The 19,239-nt window shown below is 44.3% G+C and overlaps 2 protein-coding genes across 2 annotated transcripts; one reads left to right on the forward strand and one right to left on the reverse strand.

Moving 5' to 3' along the window:
- Positions 1-795: 795 nt before the first annotated feature.
- Positions 796-12,923, reverse strand: LOC120049245 (cornifelin homolog A-like). Its single transcript, XM_038995482.1, has 4 exons — positions 12,668-12,923; positions 11,897-11,995; positions 2,268-2,419; positions 796-1,808 (listed from the first exon to the last, which is right to left on the reverse strand). Exons 2-4 carry the CDS (start codon positions 11,991-11,993, stop codon positions 1,668-1,670), a joined length of 390 nt encoding a protein of 129 aa, XP_038851410.1. The 5' UTR covers positions 11,994-11,995; positions 12,668-12,923; the 3' UTR covers positions 796-1,667.
- A 1,655-nt stretch (positions 12,924-14,578) lies between these two features.
- Positions 14,579-16,605, forward strand: zgc:194312 (uncharacterized protein LOC794943 homolog). The gene is made up of 2 exons (XM_038995483.1): positions 14,579-15,633; positions 16,052-16,605. Exons 1-2 carry the CDS (start codon positions 14,708-14,710, stop codon positions 16,110-16,112), a joined length of 987 nt encoding a protein of 328 aa, XP_038851411.1. The 5' UTR covers positions 14,579-14,707; the 3' UTR covers positions 16,113-16,605.
- The last annotated feature ends 2,634 nt before the right edge of the window (positions 16,606-19,239 follow it).

The raw sequence follows: 19,239 nt of genomic DNA on the forward strand, positions 1-19,239 counted from the left end.
AATAGCATTCTACATCTACTAGCTACATATTGAACTTCCATCCTCTCAGGCCAGTGGCACAACAATGTATGAATTAATAGTTGGACCAGAGTCGCTGTTATAATCATTGACCAGTACGGGGAATTAAGTAAAACCACAAGTCCAAATCCCTATCTCCATCCATGGCTAATTTGAGAAAGGGACAATTTTAGCTAGCTAGCTAGCCATCGGAGGACAAAAACACAACGAGATGCAACAACTCAAGTTGTTTCCGTTAAGGAAGTATGCTCTCAAAATGATTTGATAGGAGAGATGCCAAATCCAAGATGGCTTCCCTTGACACAATATTTTTTCTCGCCAGGACCATTCACAGTTGAGCTCGCTCAGTTTAGCTCAACACTGATTGGCAAATGTTTTATACTTGATTTATCAAGAGAGGCCAGATGCTCGCTGGCTTCCCTTGCATTCCGTTCAATGCTACAGGCGGCAACAATGTCATACTCATTTGGACCAGACAGCATCAGATAGATGGCCTACACTTAGAGAGACAGAGGGGCGCTGTTTCGCTCGCTCGGATGCTTTCTCCTGTGAGATACATTCAGCCTCATGCAAATTAAAGGACAATTATGAAACACAGAGAGATGAAAGAGAAATTAGCCAGGCTTCCCGTGGCATCAATGAATACCCGCCATTGGTCACATGTAGGCATTGTCTAAAAGTAGATGTTAATGGTCTACCACTGCACGCACAGAGAAAAACAGACACACGTACAGACACACGCACACTAGCGCACACACAAAATGATCCCCAATACACTTTTTAACAAGTCTGTCAAGGTAAGACAGGTAAATGCTTTATTTAAAAACACATATGGACCAAGCAGATCAAATCGAGAAGAAAGCAATGAAATCAACCAGAAACGAGTGGTTCTCTGTAGATCATTTGGTAGAGCATGGCGCTTGCAACACCAGGATAGTGGGTTTGAATCCTGGGACCACCCAAACAATCAATGTATGCACACAAAACTGTAACTCGCTTTGAATTAAAGGGTTTGCTAAATGGCATATATTTACACATAAGAACATTCAACTGAAATGTGGTTGGCATTTGAATCATGGGTTACACGTTTAGTCATTTGGCAGGCGCACTTATCCAGAGCATTAATCTTAAGGTAGCTAGGTAAGACGACCACATATCATTATTCTTAAGGTAGCTAGGTAAGACAACCACATATCGCAGTCATTTTAAGCAAACCTTTCCTCGATGGAGCAGCTTTCAGCAAAGTCAGGACTAGTAAGAAAAGAGAAGCGCACAAGAAGGGCAAGAACATGGTAAGCTGTTTAAAATGTTTTAAGCCTGACATGAACATTCGATGGTTATTAAGACATTAATAATGGTATAACATTTCTCTCCAAAAGACACATCTGAAGTATACAGTACATTCAACACACAGTATGGTTGCTATAGATTGGAGGGGTATTATATGTATGGCCCTCTTTCTTGGACGTCACTATTCGGCCATGATAGCAGAATTATGGAATTCTTTTTCAAACAATAAATGCAAACAGTACGCCCTATGTTAACCGTCACACAAGATAAGGAACAAAAAGTTAAAGCACTTGCTCAACATTTCTGATGAAATTGCACTTCTTGCTTGGCCATCTAGTTACCACTCTCTTTTCTGGGTCCTAAGCCATGTGAAGCTGTTGGGTGACCACGTGAACCTGCTGGATGCCTGATGTGGTCCGCGTCTTAACCTCACGAGCCATCTGGCACCAGGCACAGACGTAGCAGCAACACACCAACCCGACGTCCACACAGGTCGAACCCTGAGAGGGGGAAGAAAGAAGGAGAGATGGATAGAAAATGAAAGCAGAGGACAAGAACATGCCAAGAGGACAGAGTTAAAAGGAGGATAAGGATAGAGGTGGAGAGAAGAATAGGGCGTGTAGAAAAGTTCAGGGAAGAAGGAGAGAGATACGGTTGTAGTTAATACCATATTTAGCGTTATATTTAAAGGGGAATCAAGGCACTGACAACACTAAGAACAACAACATTTCCAAGCACACCAATGATATTTCTTAACGTCTCAAACGTCTGATAGTTTCCAACACCATTTCCCCTCAGAAGGGTAAATAAGAGGTGCTGTGGGTACCACCCCCACCTGCCCCTGCACCCTCTGTCCACACCCACCTCCCCTCCCCGCTTCCCCGCCTCCATCTACCCTCTTTCCCAACCCATCCCACCCACCCACCCCGCCCTACCCTCTCCCAGGGCTCGTACTGTACCTGGATGCCATAGCGCTCTCTCATGGAGGAGCGCATGCAGCAGGAGACAGCCATAAAGGCACATGGGTCCAGCAGGGGCATACAGACACACCAGCCGTAGTGGGAGGCCGTCTGACACTGAAAACAGGGGAAGCACCAGGTGGCACAGCAACCTGGGGGGGGGGGCACAATTCAAGGTCATCATAGTATTATGTAATAAGTACGTAATACTTGATGATTCATATGCAGTGGATTACAACGTGAGGAAACAAACTTTTGTTCCGAGTGAAAATAGAGGTAAAACTATACAAAAAGGTATGTAAATAAACTCATTTTCAACACATGCAGTTGAAGTCGGAAGTTTACATACACTTAGGTTGCAGTCATTAAAACTCGTTTTTCAAACACTCCACAAATTTCTTGTTAACAAACTATAGTTTTGGCAAGTCGGTTAGGACATCTACTTTGTGCATGACACAAGTTATTTTTCCAACAATTGTTTACAGACAGATTATTTCACTTATAACTCACTGTATCACAATTCCAGTGGGTCAGAAGATTACATACACTAAGTTGACTGTGCCTTTAAACAGCTTGGAAAATTCCAGAAAATGGTGTCATGGCTTTAGAAGCTTCTGATAGGCTAATTGACATCATTTGAGTCAATTGGAGGTGTACCTGTGGATGTATTTCAAGGCACACCTTCAAACTCGGTGCCTCTTTGCTTGATATCATGGGAAAATCAAAAGAAATCAGCCAAGTCCTCAGATTTATTTTTTTTAGACCTCCACAAGTCTGGTTCACCTTAGGAGCAATTTCCAAACGCCTGAAGGTACCACGTTCATCTGTACAGTATAAACACCATGGGATCACGCAGCCGTCATCCCGATCAGGATGGAGACTCGTTCTGTCCCCTAGAGATTAATGTACTTTGGTGCGAAAAGTGCAAATCAATCTCAGAACAACAGCAAAGGACCTTGTGAGGACGCTGGAGGAAACAGGTACAAAAGTATCTATATCCACAGTAAAATGAGTCCTATATCGACATAACCTGAAAGGCCGCTCAGCAAGGAAGAAGACACTGCTCCAAAACTGCCATAAAAAGCCAGACTACGGTTTGCAACTGCACATGAGGACAAAGATTGTACTTTTTGGAGAAATGTCATCCAATCTGATGAAACAAAAATAGAACTGTTTGGCCATAAGGACCATCGTTATGGTTGGAGGAAAAAGGGGGATGCTTGCAAGCCGAAGAACACCATCCCAACCGTGAAGCATGGGGGTGGCAGCATCATGTTGTGGGGGTGCTTTGCTGCAGGAGGGACTGGTGCACTTCACAAAATAGATGGCATCATGAGGCAGGAAAATTATTTGGATATATTGAAGCAACATCTCACGACATCAGTCAGGAAGTTAAAGCTTGGTTGCAAATGGGTCTTCCAAATGGACAATGACCCCAAGCATACTTCCAAAGTTGTGGCAAAATGTCATAAGGACAACAAAGTCAAGGTATTGGAGTGGCCATCACAAAGCCCTGACCTCAATCCTATAGAAAATGTGTGGGCAGAACTGAAAAAGCGTGTTCGAGCAAGGAGGCCTACAAACCTGACTCAGCTACACCAGCTCTGTCAGGAGGAATGGGCCAAAATTCACCCAATTTATTGTGGGGAGCTTGTGGAAGGCTACCCGAAACGTTTGACCCAAGTTAAACATTTTGAAGGCAATGCTACCAAATACTAATTGAGTATATACAAACTTCTGACCCTGTCACGCCCTGACCATAGTTTGCTTTGTATGTTCCTGTTACTGTGTTTCTGTGTTCTGTGTTCACGTTACAGGACTGTTTCGTCTTCGTTCATTTTGTCGGTTTATTGTTTTTGTTCGTTGTTTAAAGTATTCTATTAAAATGGATAATCATCACGCTGCATTTTGGTCCTCCTCTCTTTCGCCCGACGAAGAACGTTACAGAATCACCCACCACCAAAGGACCAAGCAGCGTGGTAACGGGCAGCAGCAGCAGCAGCAGCAGCAGCAGCAGCAGCAGCAGCAGCAGCCGAAATCGCAGGACTCCTGGACCTGGGAGGAGATTCTGGACGGCAAGGGACCCTGGGCACAGGCTGGAGAATATCGCCGCCCTCGTGAAGAGCTGGAGGCAGCTAAAGCCGAGAGGCGGTGGTATGAGGAGGCAGCACGAAAGCGCGGCTGGAAGCCAGAGAGGCAGCCCCGAAAATGTATTGGGGGGGGGGGGGGGCACACGGGGAGTGTGGCTAAGTCAGGTAGGAGACCTGAGCCAACTTCCCGTGCTTACCGTGGAGAGAGATGGTCCGGGCAGGCACCGTGTTATGCGGAGATACGCACGGTGTCTCCAGTACGTGTGCATAGCCCGGTGCGGTACATAGCAGCGCCTCGTATCGGCCGGGCTAGAGTGGGCATCGAGCCAGGTGCCATGAAGCCGGCTCTACGCATCTGGTCTCCAGTGCGTCTCCTCGGGCCGGGGTACATGGCACCAGCCCTACGCACGGTGTCCCCGGTTCGCCAGCACAGCCCAGTGCGGCCTATTCCACCTCGCCGCACTGGCATGGCTACGGGGAGCATTCAGCCAGGTAGGGTTGGGCAGGCTCGGTGCTCGAGACCTGCAGTGCGCCTCCACGGTCCGGTCTATCCGGTGTCTCCTCCACGTACCAGGCCTCCAGTTCCAGCACCAGGCACAAGACCTACAGTGCGCCTCCAGGGTCCAGTATGCCCTGTTCCTCCTCCCCGCACTCGCCCTGAGGTGCGTGTTCCCAGCCCGGTACCACCAGTTCCGGCACCACGCACCAGGCCTACAGTGCGCCTCCAGGGTCCAGTATGCCCTGTTCCTCCTCCCCGCACTCGCCCTGAGGTGCGTGTTCCCAGCCCGGTACCACCAGTTCCGGCACCACGCACCAGGCCTACAGTGCGCCTCGGCTGTCCTGAGCCGCCTGAGCCGCCCGTCTGTCCTGAGCCGCCTGAGCCGCCCGTCTGTCCTGAGCCGCCCGTCTGTCCTGAGCCGCCTGAGCCGCCCGTCTGTCCTGAGCCGCCCGTCTGTCCTGAGCCGCCTGAGCCGCCCGTCTGTCCTGAGCCGCCTGTCTGTCTTGAGCCGCCCTTCAGTCAGGAGCCGCCTGTCGCCCTTCAGTCAGGAGCCGCCTGAGCCGCCCTTCAGTCCAGAGGCGCCTGAGTCGCCCTTCAGTCCAGAGGCGCCTGAGCCGCCCTTCAGTCCAGAGGCGCCTGAGCTGCCCCTCAGTCCGGAGCTGCCCCTCAGTCCGGAGCTGCCCCTCAGTCCGGAGCTGCCCTTCAGTCCGGAGCTGCCCCTCAGTCCGGAGCTGCCCCTCAGTCCGGAGCTGCCCCTCAGTCCGGAGCTGCCCCTCAGTCCGGAGCTGCCCCTCAGTCCAGAGGCGCCCCTCAGTCCAGAGGCGCCCCTCAGTCCAGTGGGGCCTTTTATTAGGGTCCTCGGTCCAAGGTCGGAGGCGAGGGTTGCCGCTCTAAAGAGGCCAATGAAGAGGGCTAAGACTAAGGTGGAGTGGGGTCCACGTACCGCGCCGCCACCACGGACAGATGCCCACCCAGACCCTCCCCTATAGGTTTAGGTTTTGCGGCCGGAGTCCGCGCCATCACGCTGCATTTTGGTCCTCCTCTCTTTCGCCCGACGAAGAACGTTACAGACCCACTGAGAATGTGATGGATGAAAGAAATAAAAGCTGAAATAAATCATTCTCTCTACTATTATTCTGACATTTCATATTCTTAAAATAAAGTGGTGATCCTAACTAACCTAAGACAGGGAATTTGTACTAGGATTAAATGTCAGGAATTGTGAAAAACTGAGTTTAAATGTATTTGGCTAAGGTGTATGTAAACTTCCGACATCAACTGTATATATTACCTCATCTCAATTCCTTCTCTCGTTTCTCCCACTTCCTCCCACTTAGCCTCTCCCTCTTTCCCTCAGTCCCACCACTAAGTGCTGGGTATGGTTGAGACAGAGTGAGTCAGATCTCAACTCTCCCTCTTTTCTTCACTCTCCAGCTCTCTAGAGAGCTCTCAACAACTACAGATCAATAACGGAAAACCATCAACCATCAACCGAACAGTGGTGGGAAAAGTTTTTAAAAATCATACTTGTGAAGTAAAGATACCTAAATAGAAAATGATTCAAGTAAAAGTGAGTCACCCAGTAAAATAAACTATTTGGTTTTAAATATACTTAATTGTCAAAAGCAAACTCAGCAAAAAAAGAAACATCCCTTTTTCAGGACCCTGTCTTTCAAAGATAATTTGTAAAAATCCAAAATAACTTCACAGATCTTCATTGTAAAGGGTTTAAACACTGTTTCCCATGCTTGTTCAATGAACCCTAAAAAATTAATGAACATGCACCTGTGGAACAGTCGTTAAGACACTAACAGCTTACAGACGGTAGGAAATTAAGGTCACCGTTATGAAAACTTAGGACACTAAAGAGTCCTTTCTACTGACTCTGAAAAACACCAGAAGAACGTGCGTGAACGTGCCTTAGGCATGCTGCAAGGAGGCATGAGGACTGCAGATGTGGCCAGGGCAATACATTGCAATGTCTGTACTGTGAGACGCCTAAGACAGCATTACAGGGAGACAGGACGGACAGCTGATCGTCCTCGCAGTGGCAGACCACGTATAACAACACCTGCACAGGATCGGTACATCCGAACATCACACCTGCGGGATAGGTACAGGATGGCAATGACAACTGCCTGAGTTACACCCGGAATGCACAATCCCTCCATCAGTGCTCAGACTGTCCGCAATAGGCTGAGAGAGGCTGGACTGAGGGCTTGTAGGCCTGTTGTAAGGCAGGTCCTCACCAGACCTCACCGGTAACAACGTCGCCTATGGGCACAAACCCACCGTTGCTGGACCAGGACTGGCAAACAGTGATCTTCACTGACAAGTCGCGGTTTTGTCTCACCAGGGGTGATGGTCGGATTCGCGTTTATCGTCGAAGGAATGAGCGTTACACCGAGGCCTGTACTCTGGAGCAGGATCGATTTGAAGGTGGAGGGTCCGTCATGGTCTGGGGCGGTGTGTCACAGCATCATCGGACTAAGCTTGCTGTCATTGCAGGCAATCTCAACGCTGTGCGTTACAGGGAAGACATCCTCCTCCCTCATGCGGTACCCTTTCTGCAGGCTCATCCTGACATGACCCTCCAGCATGACAATGCCACCAGCCATACTACTCGTTCTGTGCGTGATTTCCTGTCATGTCAGTGTTCTGCCGTGGCCAGCGAAGAGCCCGAATCTCAATCCCATTGAGCACGTCTGGGACCTGTTGGATTGGAGGGTGAGGGCTAGGGCCATTCCCCCCAGAAATGTCCGGGAACTTGCAGGTGCCTTGGTGGAAGAGTGGGGTAACATCTCACAGCAAGAACTGGCAAATCTGGTGCAGTCCATGAGGAAGAGATGCACTGCAGTACTTAATGCAGCTGGTGGCCACACCAGATACTGACTGTTACTTTTGATTTTGATCCCCCCTTTGTTCAGGGACACATTATTCCATTTCTGTTAGGTACATGTCTGTGGAACTTGTTCAGTTTATGTCTCAGTTGATGAATCTTGTTATGTTCATACAAATATTTACACATGTTAAGTTTGCTGAAAATAAACGCAGTTGACAGTGACAGGACGTTTCTTCTTTTGCTGAGTTTAGATGTAATTGCTAAAATATACTTAAGTATAAAGTAAAAAAAAAAAAAAACTTTTTCAAGTTAAACATTTTGAAGCTTGGTTGCAAATGGGTCTTCCAAATGGACAATGACCCCAAGCTTACTTACAAAGTTGTGGAAAAATGGCAGAAGGACAACAAAGTCAAGGTATTGGAGTGGCCATCACAAAGCCCCAGAGGTGTGGACTCAAGTCACATGACTTGGACTCGAGTCAGACTCAAGTCACAAATATGATGACTTGCAACTCGACTTGACTTTAACACCAATGACTCGTGACTTGACTTGGACTTGAGCCTTATGACTCGACCTGACTTGATACCCTCCCCAAGCCCAAATATAAAAAATGATGCTATTAAAAAAAGTGTGCAGTGCATCAACTCTTCATTTAACGGATTACAGTTTGAATCGGACATCAGCCAATCAAATTATGCCAGCTGAGAAAAAGTTGTGCGTGGCAGTGCAGAAGAACGTCGGCGGGTGAATTCAGATGGAGCCCTTGGAAAGATGATACCCAAAATTATTATTTAAAACATGCGGGAAGAAACTTACAGACGGAGGCGCAACAATTTCCAACTTTGTTCGACATTTGAAGCTGCACAAAGAACAGTAAGTCGTGGCTAATATAGCCTACAGCTATATATTTTATTACTTTACTAGTGTATCATGTAGGCTAGCGTAACGTTAAATCAAGGAGCCTCCACACAGTCAGTCAGCACGGGAACATGATCATTGCACCCAAGATTGAGCTACAGCTGGCTAGGCAGTTGGAAGCCTAAATCCGGCCTGATGTTCCTAAAACAAGGTTGGGCGATTGTGGTTGGGCGATTGTGTACAAGCCTACACCACCCGATTGCACCCCATAGCGATCCTCGATAGTCGATCACTATTGGGGGGGGGGGGGTTCTTTCTCATGGCTACCCATGTCATTCCATGGAAATATAACGTTTATTTGGAAAGTAATAAATATATAGATATTTTTAAAGCATTCATGATTTGCGTACATGTAATATACTATTACTCTTGTTAAAAAAATGAAATGGTATTACATTTGGTGAAGAGCACATTATGACTTGTTTAGGACTCGAAACTCAAAGTTAAAGACTTGAGACTTGACTTGATACTTGACGGTCTTGACTTGAGAGTTGACTCGGACTTGCCTGTCTTGACTTGGGACTTGAGTGCTAAGACTTACTTGTGACTTGTAAAACAATGACTTGGTCCCACCTCTGCAAAGCCCTGACCTCAATCCTATAGAAAATGTGTGAGCAGAACTGAAAAAGCGTGTGCGAGCAAGAAGGCCTACAAACCTGACTCAGTTACACCAGCTCTGTCAGGAGGAATGGGCCAAAATTCACACAACTTATTGTGGGGAGCTTGTGGAAGGCTACCCGAAACGTTTGACCCAAGTTAAACAATTTAAAAGCAATGCTACCAAATACCAATTGAGTGTATGTAAACTTCTGACCCACTGGGAATGTGATGAAAGAAATAGAAGCTGAAATAAATCATTCTCTCTACTATTATTCTGACATTTCACATTCTTAAAATAAAGTGGTGATCCTAACTGACCTAAGACAGGGAATTTTTATTTAGGATTAAATGTCAGGAATTGTGAAAAACTGAGTTTAAATGTATTTGGCTAAGGTGTATGTAAACTTCCGACTTCAACTGTATTTTCCAGACGTTGAAGTTAGGTCCAATTTAGGTTCTGAATGAAAGGTGAAAAGGTATTTTCCGTGTTTAAAATAAACTTTCCATGACATTGAAAATAGATATTTTCCGGATGTTGAAATCAGTTTAATTTTCAGTTCTGAATGAAAGTTGAAAATACTTATTTTCCTGATGTTGAAAATTCATATTTTACAGACATTGAAAATATGTATTTTCTGGATGTTGAAATCAGGCTAATTATTGGGTTCTGAATGAAAGTTGAAAATAAGTAATTTATAGACGTCTATGTTTAGGCCAAATCAAGGCTGGTCCAGATCGGACCAAAAACCAATGTCCATGGATGTGGAAATCAAGGCCGGTCCAGGAACTGCATAAAAAAAGATGTAGCCTACGGTGTTGCCTGAAATTGAATTGTATGAATTCCAATCTATGTGGTAAGTCTACCGTTTGTAAAACCCCCAAAACAACATCCAGACAGGACCAACAAAAATATGTCCCTAAGACATCAGCTCGTGGTCACGTAGGCCCACAGTTCGTAAAACGTGCCATTGCGTTGGCTTTATTAGTCCTGATTCCAGTGACTAATCAATTTGGTCATTTAAGCTCTGAATATCAGCTACACAACTTTAGCAGGAGCCTATTTGCAAGCCTATTTGCAATGTATTTGCACAGCGGGAAATGCAGGAGTATTATGTTTTGCTATGATCAGCTTGTCAAAAATGGACAGATACAAACTTGAAACCACTGATCAATGGGGTGACAATGGGGTGAAACTCCTGGACAACAGTTGTGATTGTCCATTCCATATTGTCCATTTGACTTTTACCTGTCCTGTTTTTAGGATATGTTTGTTAACATGACCTCGTCAATCTGCTGCCGTATCCCGTTTAATGAGCGGGCGGGCAGTGATGTTCATGTAAAATGTCATAATGAAACAAACTCTATCCCTCCCTGTAACCAGTGTTGCCAACTAATTTTCAGGGTAAGTTGCTAGAGGTAGGTTGGCGCCCCCCCTTGGGTTGTGCCGTGGCGGAGATCTTTGTGGGATATACTCGGCCTTGTCTCAGGATGGTAAGTTGGTGGTTGAAGATATCCCTCTAGTGGTGTGGGGGCCGTGCTTTGGCAAAGTGGGTGGGGTTATATCCTGCCTGTTTGGCCCTGTCCGGGGGTATCATCGGATGGGGCCACAGTGTCTCCTGACCCCTCCTGTCTCAGCATCCAGTATTTATGCTGCAGTAGTTTGTGTCGGGGGGCTAGGGTCAGTCTGTTATATCTGGAGTATTTCTCCTGTCTTATCCGGTGTCCTGTGTGAACTTAAGTATGCTCTCTCTAATTCTCTCTTTCTTTCTTTCTCTCTCTCGGAGGACCTGAGCCCTAGGACCATGCTTCAGGACTACCTGGCATGATGACTCCTTGCTTTCCCCAGTCCACCTGGCCGTGCTGCTGCTCCAGTTTCAACTGTTCTGCCTGCGGCTATGGAACCCTGACCTGTTCACCGGACGTGCTACCTGTCCCAGACCTGCTGTTTTCAACTCTCTAGAGACAGCAGGAGCGGTATAGATACTCTCAATGATTGGCTATGAAAAGCCAACTGACATTTACTCCTGAGGTACTGACTTGTTGCACCCTCGACAACTACTGTGATTATTATTATTTGACCATGCTGGTCATTTATGAACATTTGAACATCTTGGCCATGTTCTGTTATAATCTCCACCCGGCACAGCCAGAAGAGGACTGGCCACCCCTCATAGCCTGGTTCCTCTCTAGGTTTCTTCCTAGGTTTTGGCCTTTCTATGGAGTTTTTCCTAGCCACCGTGCTTGTCAACACGGTGGTAAATTGTCAACACTCCCTGTAACGCTGTACATTCGTTATCTGGTGTCTGTCTCCCTTTTATTGACATTCCTGGAGCGCAGCCCCCCTTGGTCTCCATGGTTCCTGATGACGTCAACCCCTTAGCTCTGGCTTTGTGTTTGTAATTCTCCAATCGGGTTCTCCTTGACCCTCCACCCTCCACCCCCCCATGGCCCTTCCAGTAAATGTTAGATTCGCACAGGAAAACACAGCTCAGACCCCTCCCCGGGTAGGCCTGCAGTTTTCTTTTTTCAATTGAACTGTATAATGAATGTGTAGGCCTACTCTGAATTAATCGAACAAATAATAATAATAGAAATATACATTTCAAAATAAAACATACATCTAGATTTGGTTCTGGGTTTGGAGATGAGCATATTATGGAAGTGACTCGATGTGACTTACATGTGCCCATGTCAGAGCAGCAGTCAAACAGTCCTGTGCTCCATTGCCCTGAGCTCTGGGTGGTGGTTACAGTGGTGATCTGCTGCTGGACAGCCATGGCTACACCACACCACACCCAAGGAGGTAGGGAATGAGGAAAGAAGAGAGAGAGAGAGGGAAGTAAGACAGGGCAGCGGGAGAAAGGAAGGAAGGAAGGAAGGGAGGGGAGGAAGAGAAGAGCTTACATTTAGTGGGGAGAGAGATGTACTGGGCTGATAAGGGCGTTTACATGCATGAAAGGATGTAGTTAGATATTATACATTTGCATGTTAAATGGTTAACTACTATCTTGAACAATAATCATTTCTAACTTAAATAATGTTTATAGTAATGTATTTATATAAAATACACGTTTAGCATTTCCAAAAATGTTTTGTTGTTGCTGCAAACAGCCTCTGCCTGTATCAAATAATGTCGAACATTCATATTGAATAATAAATTCATACGAAAAATAAAAACTGTTGAAAAACAAAACGTGCTTCTTCATTTATATCGCTTATCTTGTCGAATCTTGAATGTTTTGTAAATAAAATGCAACCAACCAGGAACACTTATTTTCTAAATAACTGTTAAAGTTTATATCCATCTCTAATCCAATAGTTCCGGTTTCTAATGGGAAAAGTATAAACTCATCTCATTCGATTTAAACAAAAAGCCGTTAATAAGTCATGCAATATGAAAGAACGTACTCTTTAATACATTAATATACATTTACGGAATTTGTAGTCTTACCTTTCTTGGTATTCAACTACAGCCTGGGTAGAGAAAGGGTGGACACTGGTTGCAGCAGAGTGAACAACTGTGTGCAGCAGGCTATTCCAAAGAACCGATGATCACATCTATAAGGTCATTGCGGAAAGCTGGAAAATCGGTTCCTATTATAAAAGTTGGCATAGGTTACACTTTTGTCTCTGCCTAAATCCACCATATTGTAGCAAAAAACCTTTCGGAGTACTTTAATTATTGTGTGTCCAGTGACATTTTGGTGGATATCAGGACGATAGTATTTGGATATAATACGTACTCATATTATAATTGTTAGGGTCCTCCTCTTTATAGTCAGGACAAACATATTTTCACGAGTAATATCTTCAAAATCAATAAATCATAGCACGTTTTTGGGTTCATTTGACCTGATAAAGTAAAATCATGTTGAAAAAGTATGGTAAAAGTACAATTTATAGTCATAAAACATACATTGAAAATGATAGTGTTGCTGCTTCCTGTTTTTTTATTTTATTGTTGGTTATGTGTCAAAATACCGCTTTCAGGTATCCACATTCATAATCAATATCCTGCAATAAGTCCTTGATATTTTGAAGACCAATACATAAAAGTTACTCGCTACACACACGTCACACTTGTGTTCAGATTACTTGTATTTTACTAAATTAGTACCTTATAAAATACACACGCACCAATATTTACCAAATGGTCACTCAAGCCTGGAATTGATTAGCTTGTTCTACTGTAATCAATAGGGTGCGCAAATTAATCAGTCACATCAAAATTGTATATCAATCAATGGAACTGGGACCGTTTGCGCTCTTCTGACAGACAAATCTCAATTATATACTACATATATCTGTCGATAGATGACAACTTGTCGTAGCCATTTATCAATGTAGAGTGCATTCAATTCAAGAATTATGGAGTCTATTGTGTTCTTGGGAACCTTCAATGCTGCAGACATTTTTTGGTAACCTTCCCCACAGCTGTGCCTTGACACAATCCTGTCTCGGAGCTCTACGGACAATTCCTTCGACCTCATGGCTTGGTTTTTGCTCTGACATGCACTGTCAACTGTGGGACCTTATGTAGCAGGTGTGTGCCCTTCCAAATAATGTCCAATCAATTTAATTTACCACAGGTGGACTCCAATCAAGTTGTAGAAACATCTCAAGGATCGTCAATGAAAACAGGATGTACCTGAGCTCAATTTCGAGTCTCAAAGAAAAGCGTCTGAATACTTATTTCTGTTTTTTATTTTTATTTTTTAAACTGTTTTCGTTTTTTTCGTTATGGGGTATAGTGTGTAGTGGGGAAAATTAGGAAATATTTTTTGAATCCATTTTAGAATAACGCTATAATGTAACAAAATGTGTAAAAAGTCAAGGGGTCTGAATACTTTCCGAATGCACTGTCTAATATGTGGTCGTAATTCTGCTAAAACTGCACTAGATGGCAACGTCCCAACTGTTTTAGGATCGTGCTTAAAAGAGCCTTGCACGTCACTTAACGTCACACATGTTCTTCCCCTGTTAGTCCTAATTTGAATTGAATTTAAAAAGTGATTGTATCGAATTTATTGTATTGGAATATTTGTTACGTTTTTTGATAAAGTAAATTATGTATGTGGTAACATAAAGGGCCTGTACCCCTCAGAGTAAAAGTCCTATCCTGTATCAGAGCAGCACATGTTGATGGAGAAATGTTATTGTTTAGCATGAGTTTTGGTTATATAGATACCCAAAAGCATAGTCTCCAGTTGAAGATGGGAAAAGTACTATATTGAAATGTGGGCATTAGGCACTTTGCACACTCGCTCACTTTGTGATTGACAAACAGCCAGACAGAGAAAGAGGACGGAGGGGGGGGGGTGAGAAAGAGAGAGAATTCTCTCACTCAGACTAGACCATTGCATTGAATGTCTTGGACGTACTCAGATTGACGAGATAATCACTCAATTTTTACACGTGTTGGAAACTATGAGAAGAAAGAGGCCACGATGAAAAAATCCAATACCCAAAATACACCATCAAAAGAGGGATAATGTCGATACCAAACGGGACTGGAGAAACGGGCGTAAAGGACTACACCTATGTACGGGTTTGTGCGTCGACCGTCTCCTTCATAATATTGGCGTTCTTCAACATCGTCATTAACTGGACTATAGTGCGCGAGGAGCGACTTCGGGGCCATGCGCGCTTTGTGTTAGTTTTTCACCTGTTGATGTCAGCTCTGGTGTACTTTGGCATGTGCTCTGTTTTCTACCTCCAGATTTACCTCGGCGCCAGGCTGGTGGCATCCATCTGTGTGGCCATGGTAACTGTCCTAATCACCAGCGCGTCCAATATACTCCTGACTCTCACTGCTATGGCGCTGGACCGTTATTTTGCTGTCTGTCACCCTATGAAGTACAGTTCTGTCTGGCATTGGCCCTGGTTAGTTGGACTACTGACGTGGGGGCTCGCGCTGGTTATTCCCCTCACTCTGCTCCCCAAGACGGAGCTGGACGCCACTGGTCCAAATGGGGAATGTGGACGGGAACAGTTGAAGAAAGGTGAAGTGAAAAAAATCTTGCTGATATCTGTGTGTACGATACTGATTCTGTACAGTTATGTAAGGATACTGTTTGAGGGGCGAAGGTTGGGAGTGATAAATCGACGCAATAGTGTCGGATGCAAGACCATCGCCCTGCACTTTACTCAACTCGCTGTGTACATCCTCCCCAACTTTGTGCTAATAGTTATCCAGAAACAAGAACACCTTCAGCCGGGGACCAAAGAACTGTCAGCGGTGGTTAGCTTTGCCTTCTTTAGTTTGGCGCAGTGCATAGCACCAATCGTCTACGGTTTGCGTAAAGAGGAACTCTTGGAGCAGGTGCATCGCCGGTTCCCTTGTTGTTCCCGCCAACTGAAAAGCGTTCTCGAGTGGACCGTGCGTGCCACGACGCCTCGTCTGCATCCACAGCCACGGTATGTGTTGAAATATTTGTGGTTAAATGCCAAAATGTGTTACTCACTTTATGCACACTCATTTGTCGAGCCCAGTGGCTTGGAGAATGATGAATGGATGAATACTGAAAGACAATAGGCATGACTAAATACTCACTTGTGTAGACCAACCAGAAACAGTAGGGATTATTCACAAAACCTTATGATTTTATACTGTATATTCTCTGACAAAGTTAAGAAAGTTGATAGCTATCATTTGCTGTGTTTCCTGCTTCCCCTTTTTGTACTTCAGTTTTGGAAAATGTGGGATGTGAGACTACAGACCAAGCTATTCTTACCATAGTTGAAAAAAATGAAACAATAATGTCTCTGACAAACATCACATGGCTTCGGAGACATCTTGTTTTACTCAGATGCATGTTTGGCTTATTTTCCACAGGGAAAGAACATTGACATCCCAGACACTCATCTCACTGGAGCCTCCACAGACACCAGTATAAGGGAAGAGGGAGCCCTCACTACTAACTCAACTACTCCTGTAACAGACCCATCAGTATGTCTCCAGTGCTCCATAGGCTGGGCTAAAGACGTTTTGTACCAGACTGATACTGCCACCCGAATGCCATGGAGACGCTGGTGGAATGGAGGGTGTAGCAACTAGACATCACAACACATTTGGGAGCATATTGTATATCCATACAGTGTGGATTCACCCTCTTTTGTTGATTCATTCATACAGTACTTGAATATCCAGCATCTGCACAAAGCTATGAAAGTGCTTCTGTTCTACCCCGGATGTAGTGACTTTATAGGAATGGGTATCACTGTGAACATACCGGCCCCAGACCTGTATTATGTTAACTGTACAGTGTCAGAGAAGAGTCCAACGAGGATTTGACTAATTTGACCGAAAATATACAGTACAAAACAGTGGCACAGCCAGAGATTTGTTGATGGGTGGGCCAAAAATATACACTACCGTTCAAAAGTGTGGGGTCACTTAGAAATGTCCTTGTTTTTGAAAGAAAAGCACATTTTTATGTCCATTAAAATAACCCGCAAAACACCAGTCTCAAAGTCAACAGCGAAGTGGTGACTCTGAGATGCTGGCCTAGGCAGAGTTGCAAAGAAAAAGCCATATCTCAGACTGGCCAATAAGAAGAAAAGATTAAGATGGGAAAAAGAACACAGACACTGGACAGAGGAACTCTGCCTAGAAGGCCAGCATCCCGGAGTCGCCTCTTCACTGTTGACGTTGAGACTGGTGTTTTGCGGGCACTATTTAATGAAGCTGCCAGTTGAGGACTTGTGAGGCATCTGTTTCTCAAACTAGACACTCTAATGTACTTGTCCTGTTGCTCAGTTGTGCACCGGGGCCTCTCACTCCTCTTTCTATTCTTGTTAGAGACAGTTTGCGCTGTTCTGTGAAGGGAGTAGTACACAGCGTTGTGTTGCTAGCTAACACAACATAGTTAGCTAACACAACGTGCCATTGGAACACAGGAGTGATGGTTGCTGATAATGGGCCTCTGTACTCCTATGTAGATATTCCATAACAAATCTGCCATTTCCAGCTACAATAGTCATTTAAAACATTAACAATGTCTACACTTTATTTCTGATGAATTTGATGTTATTTTAATGGACAAAAAATGTGCTTTTCTTTCAAATACAAGGACATTTCTAAGTGACCCCAAACTTTTGAACAGTAGTATATATATTTTTCCTACAATAGAGGAAAATGTATAGTTTTATAGCTCATTTCATTCTATTCTACACATTTTTCCACAAGGCTGAGAGAAAATTTAGCATTTATAAAGCTAATTGAAGCAACAACAAAAAAAATAGGTGTGTTGATTGTATTAAAGGCACTGGATTATGAGCTGTCTGGTGTGCTAAATGAACAAATGAAATAGACCGCGACATGGTGTATATATAGCCATAGAAGCACAGTGACATTATGCCTCAATGCAATCATTTTCGTGGCTTATTGGGGGTGTGGCTTTCAGTTAGTTCTTTTTGGCAACCCATCCCGTAAGAGTGAATGTCATTTCAGTGAATCTGTTGTTATATTTCATCAAATCTGACTAACCCAGTGCACTGCTTGCTATGAATTTTATCGTATGGTGTTTGCACGTTTAGGTAAAAAGACAAATAATGTCTTGTTTGGAAAACAGACAAGTAAAGAGCATTTTTGCGCAATCTCATTGGGTGGGTGTGGCTTCCCTGCGCCTACTCCGCTAGTACAAATCCCCCAGAAGACACCAGAATTGACTGCATGAGCATTGTGCAATTTAGCCTACTATGCAAAAGTTGATTCCTTAATGATAATTGAAGCAGCAATTACTTTATTTGTGAGATAAAGTCAAGACAATACATACTACTTGAAATTAAAAGACTCCAATTAATTCAAGCAGGAGCCAGATTGAACATTATTGCCCATCACCACCATATGGACGCGTGAGAGATTTTCAGTAATACAAGAGTTAATACTATGAACAGCATGTGATCTGGAGCAGTAGCAGCTCTGTGGTTGAGCTCGCTTCACTTCAGTTTGTCAGACTTGGCGCTCACTGTACACTCAGACAAGGGGAAATTCTCAACGGCAAACCGCAAGAGTTCCTCATTACTGGTGCAGCAGATAGCCTACATGAAAAAACACAACCAAACTATGATTCGTAGTGCACATTCACAGAGAATGAAGCAGGGGACAATGTTTGACATCGACACATTATCAGTCTTCATACACCACAACTCATTCCTGTAATTGCCTGGTTAGGTTCGGTAAACGAGGGTGTTGATGAAGTGAAACTACCATTAAGGTTCAGATGAGTGGACTGGAGGGGTTTCCCTGCTCAGACCCACATTACAAAAGGTTTTAGTCCTGGACTATAAATTGCTTTTAATGAAGACTTGTCTCAACATGTTTTTTTGTTTAGGTTAAGTGTTAGTGTACCTGGCCTTTCTCTCAAACTAACAGAATTATACTGTTATGAATACTTGGGGTACCACCAGGTGACATAAGGCATAGACGAATCGCACTGTTCTGCACTCTGTTCTGGGCAGCTTTCTCCAATTCGTTCCACCCCATGCTGGATCTTTTGTTGTCTTCTTCTAGCTCTCGCCTCCAGGTGTTTCATGGCCGCCCTCTTTTCCGTTTCACATGTGGGGAAACATATAATAAATAACAAAGGGTAACATTTATCAAACAAACAACTTTTAAAGGGCAGTTCAAGTGACTATACTTCAGTTTAGACATTGTATTTATTTTGTCAACACATCACAATACCTCCTTTGCCACGTGGTGCAGTGCACTGGCCAAGCTTAGAGACAATAAGCTAGCAGGACAGCTCAGTTTGCAGAAATGTTCCAATGCTACATTCTGGTGCAGACAGACAGAAGACAGAGATTTCCTTCCGAACCTTGAACATTACAGAGTACACACTACCATCATGCGACTGCTATGAGAACAGGCACTGGCCAAATGTGTGTGTGTGGTTTCAAAAGACCTGACAATTCTCCAATGACTCAGTTAAAACTATTATCTTCACTTAATATGTATGTAGTACGTAACTGACAACAATACTAAATATTGTTGTTCCTTGCAATCAAAATATTTAAAAAACA

Source organism: Salvelinus namaycush, chromosome 6, assembly GCF_016432855.1.
Source record: "Salvelinus namaycush isolate Seneca chromosome 6, SaNama_1.0, whole genome shotgun sequence".
NCBI classification, from domain to species: Eukaryota; Metazoa; Chordata; class Actinopteri; order Salmoniformes; family Salmonidae; genus Salvelinus; species Salvelinus namaycush.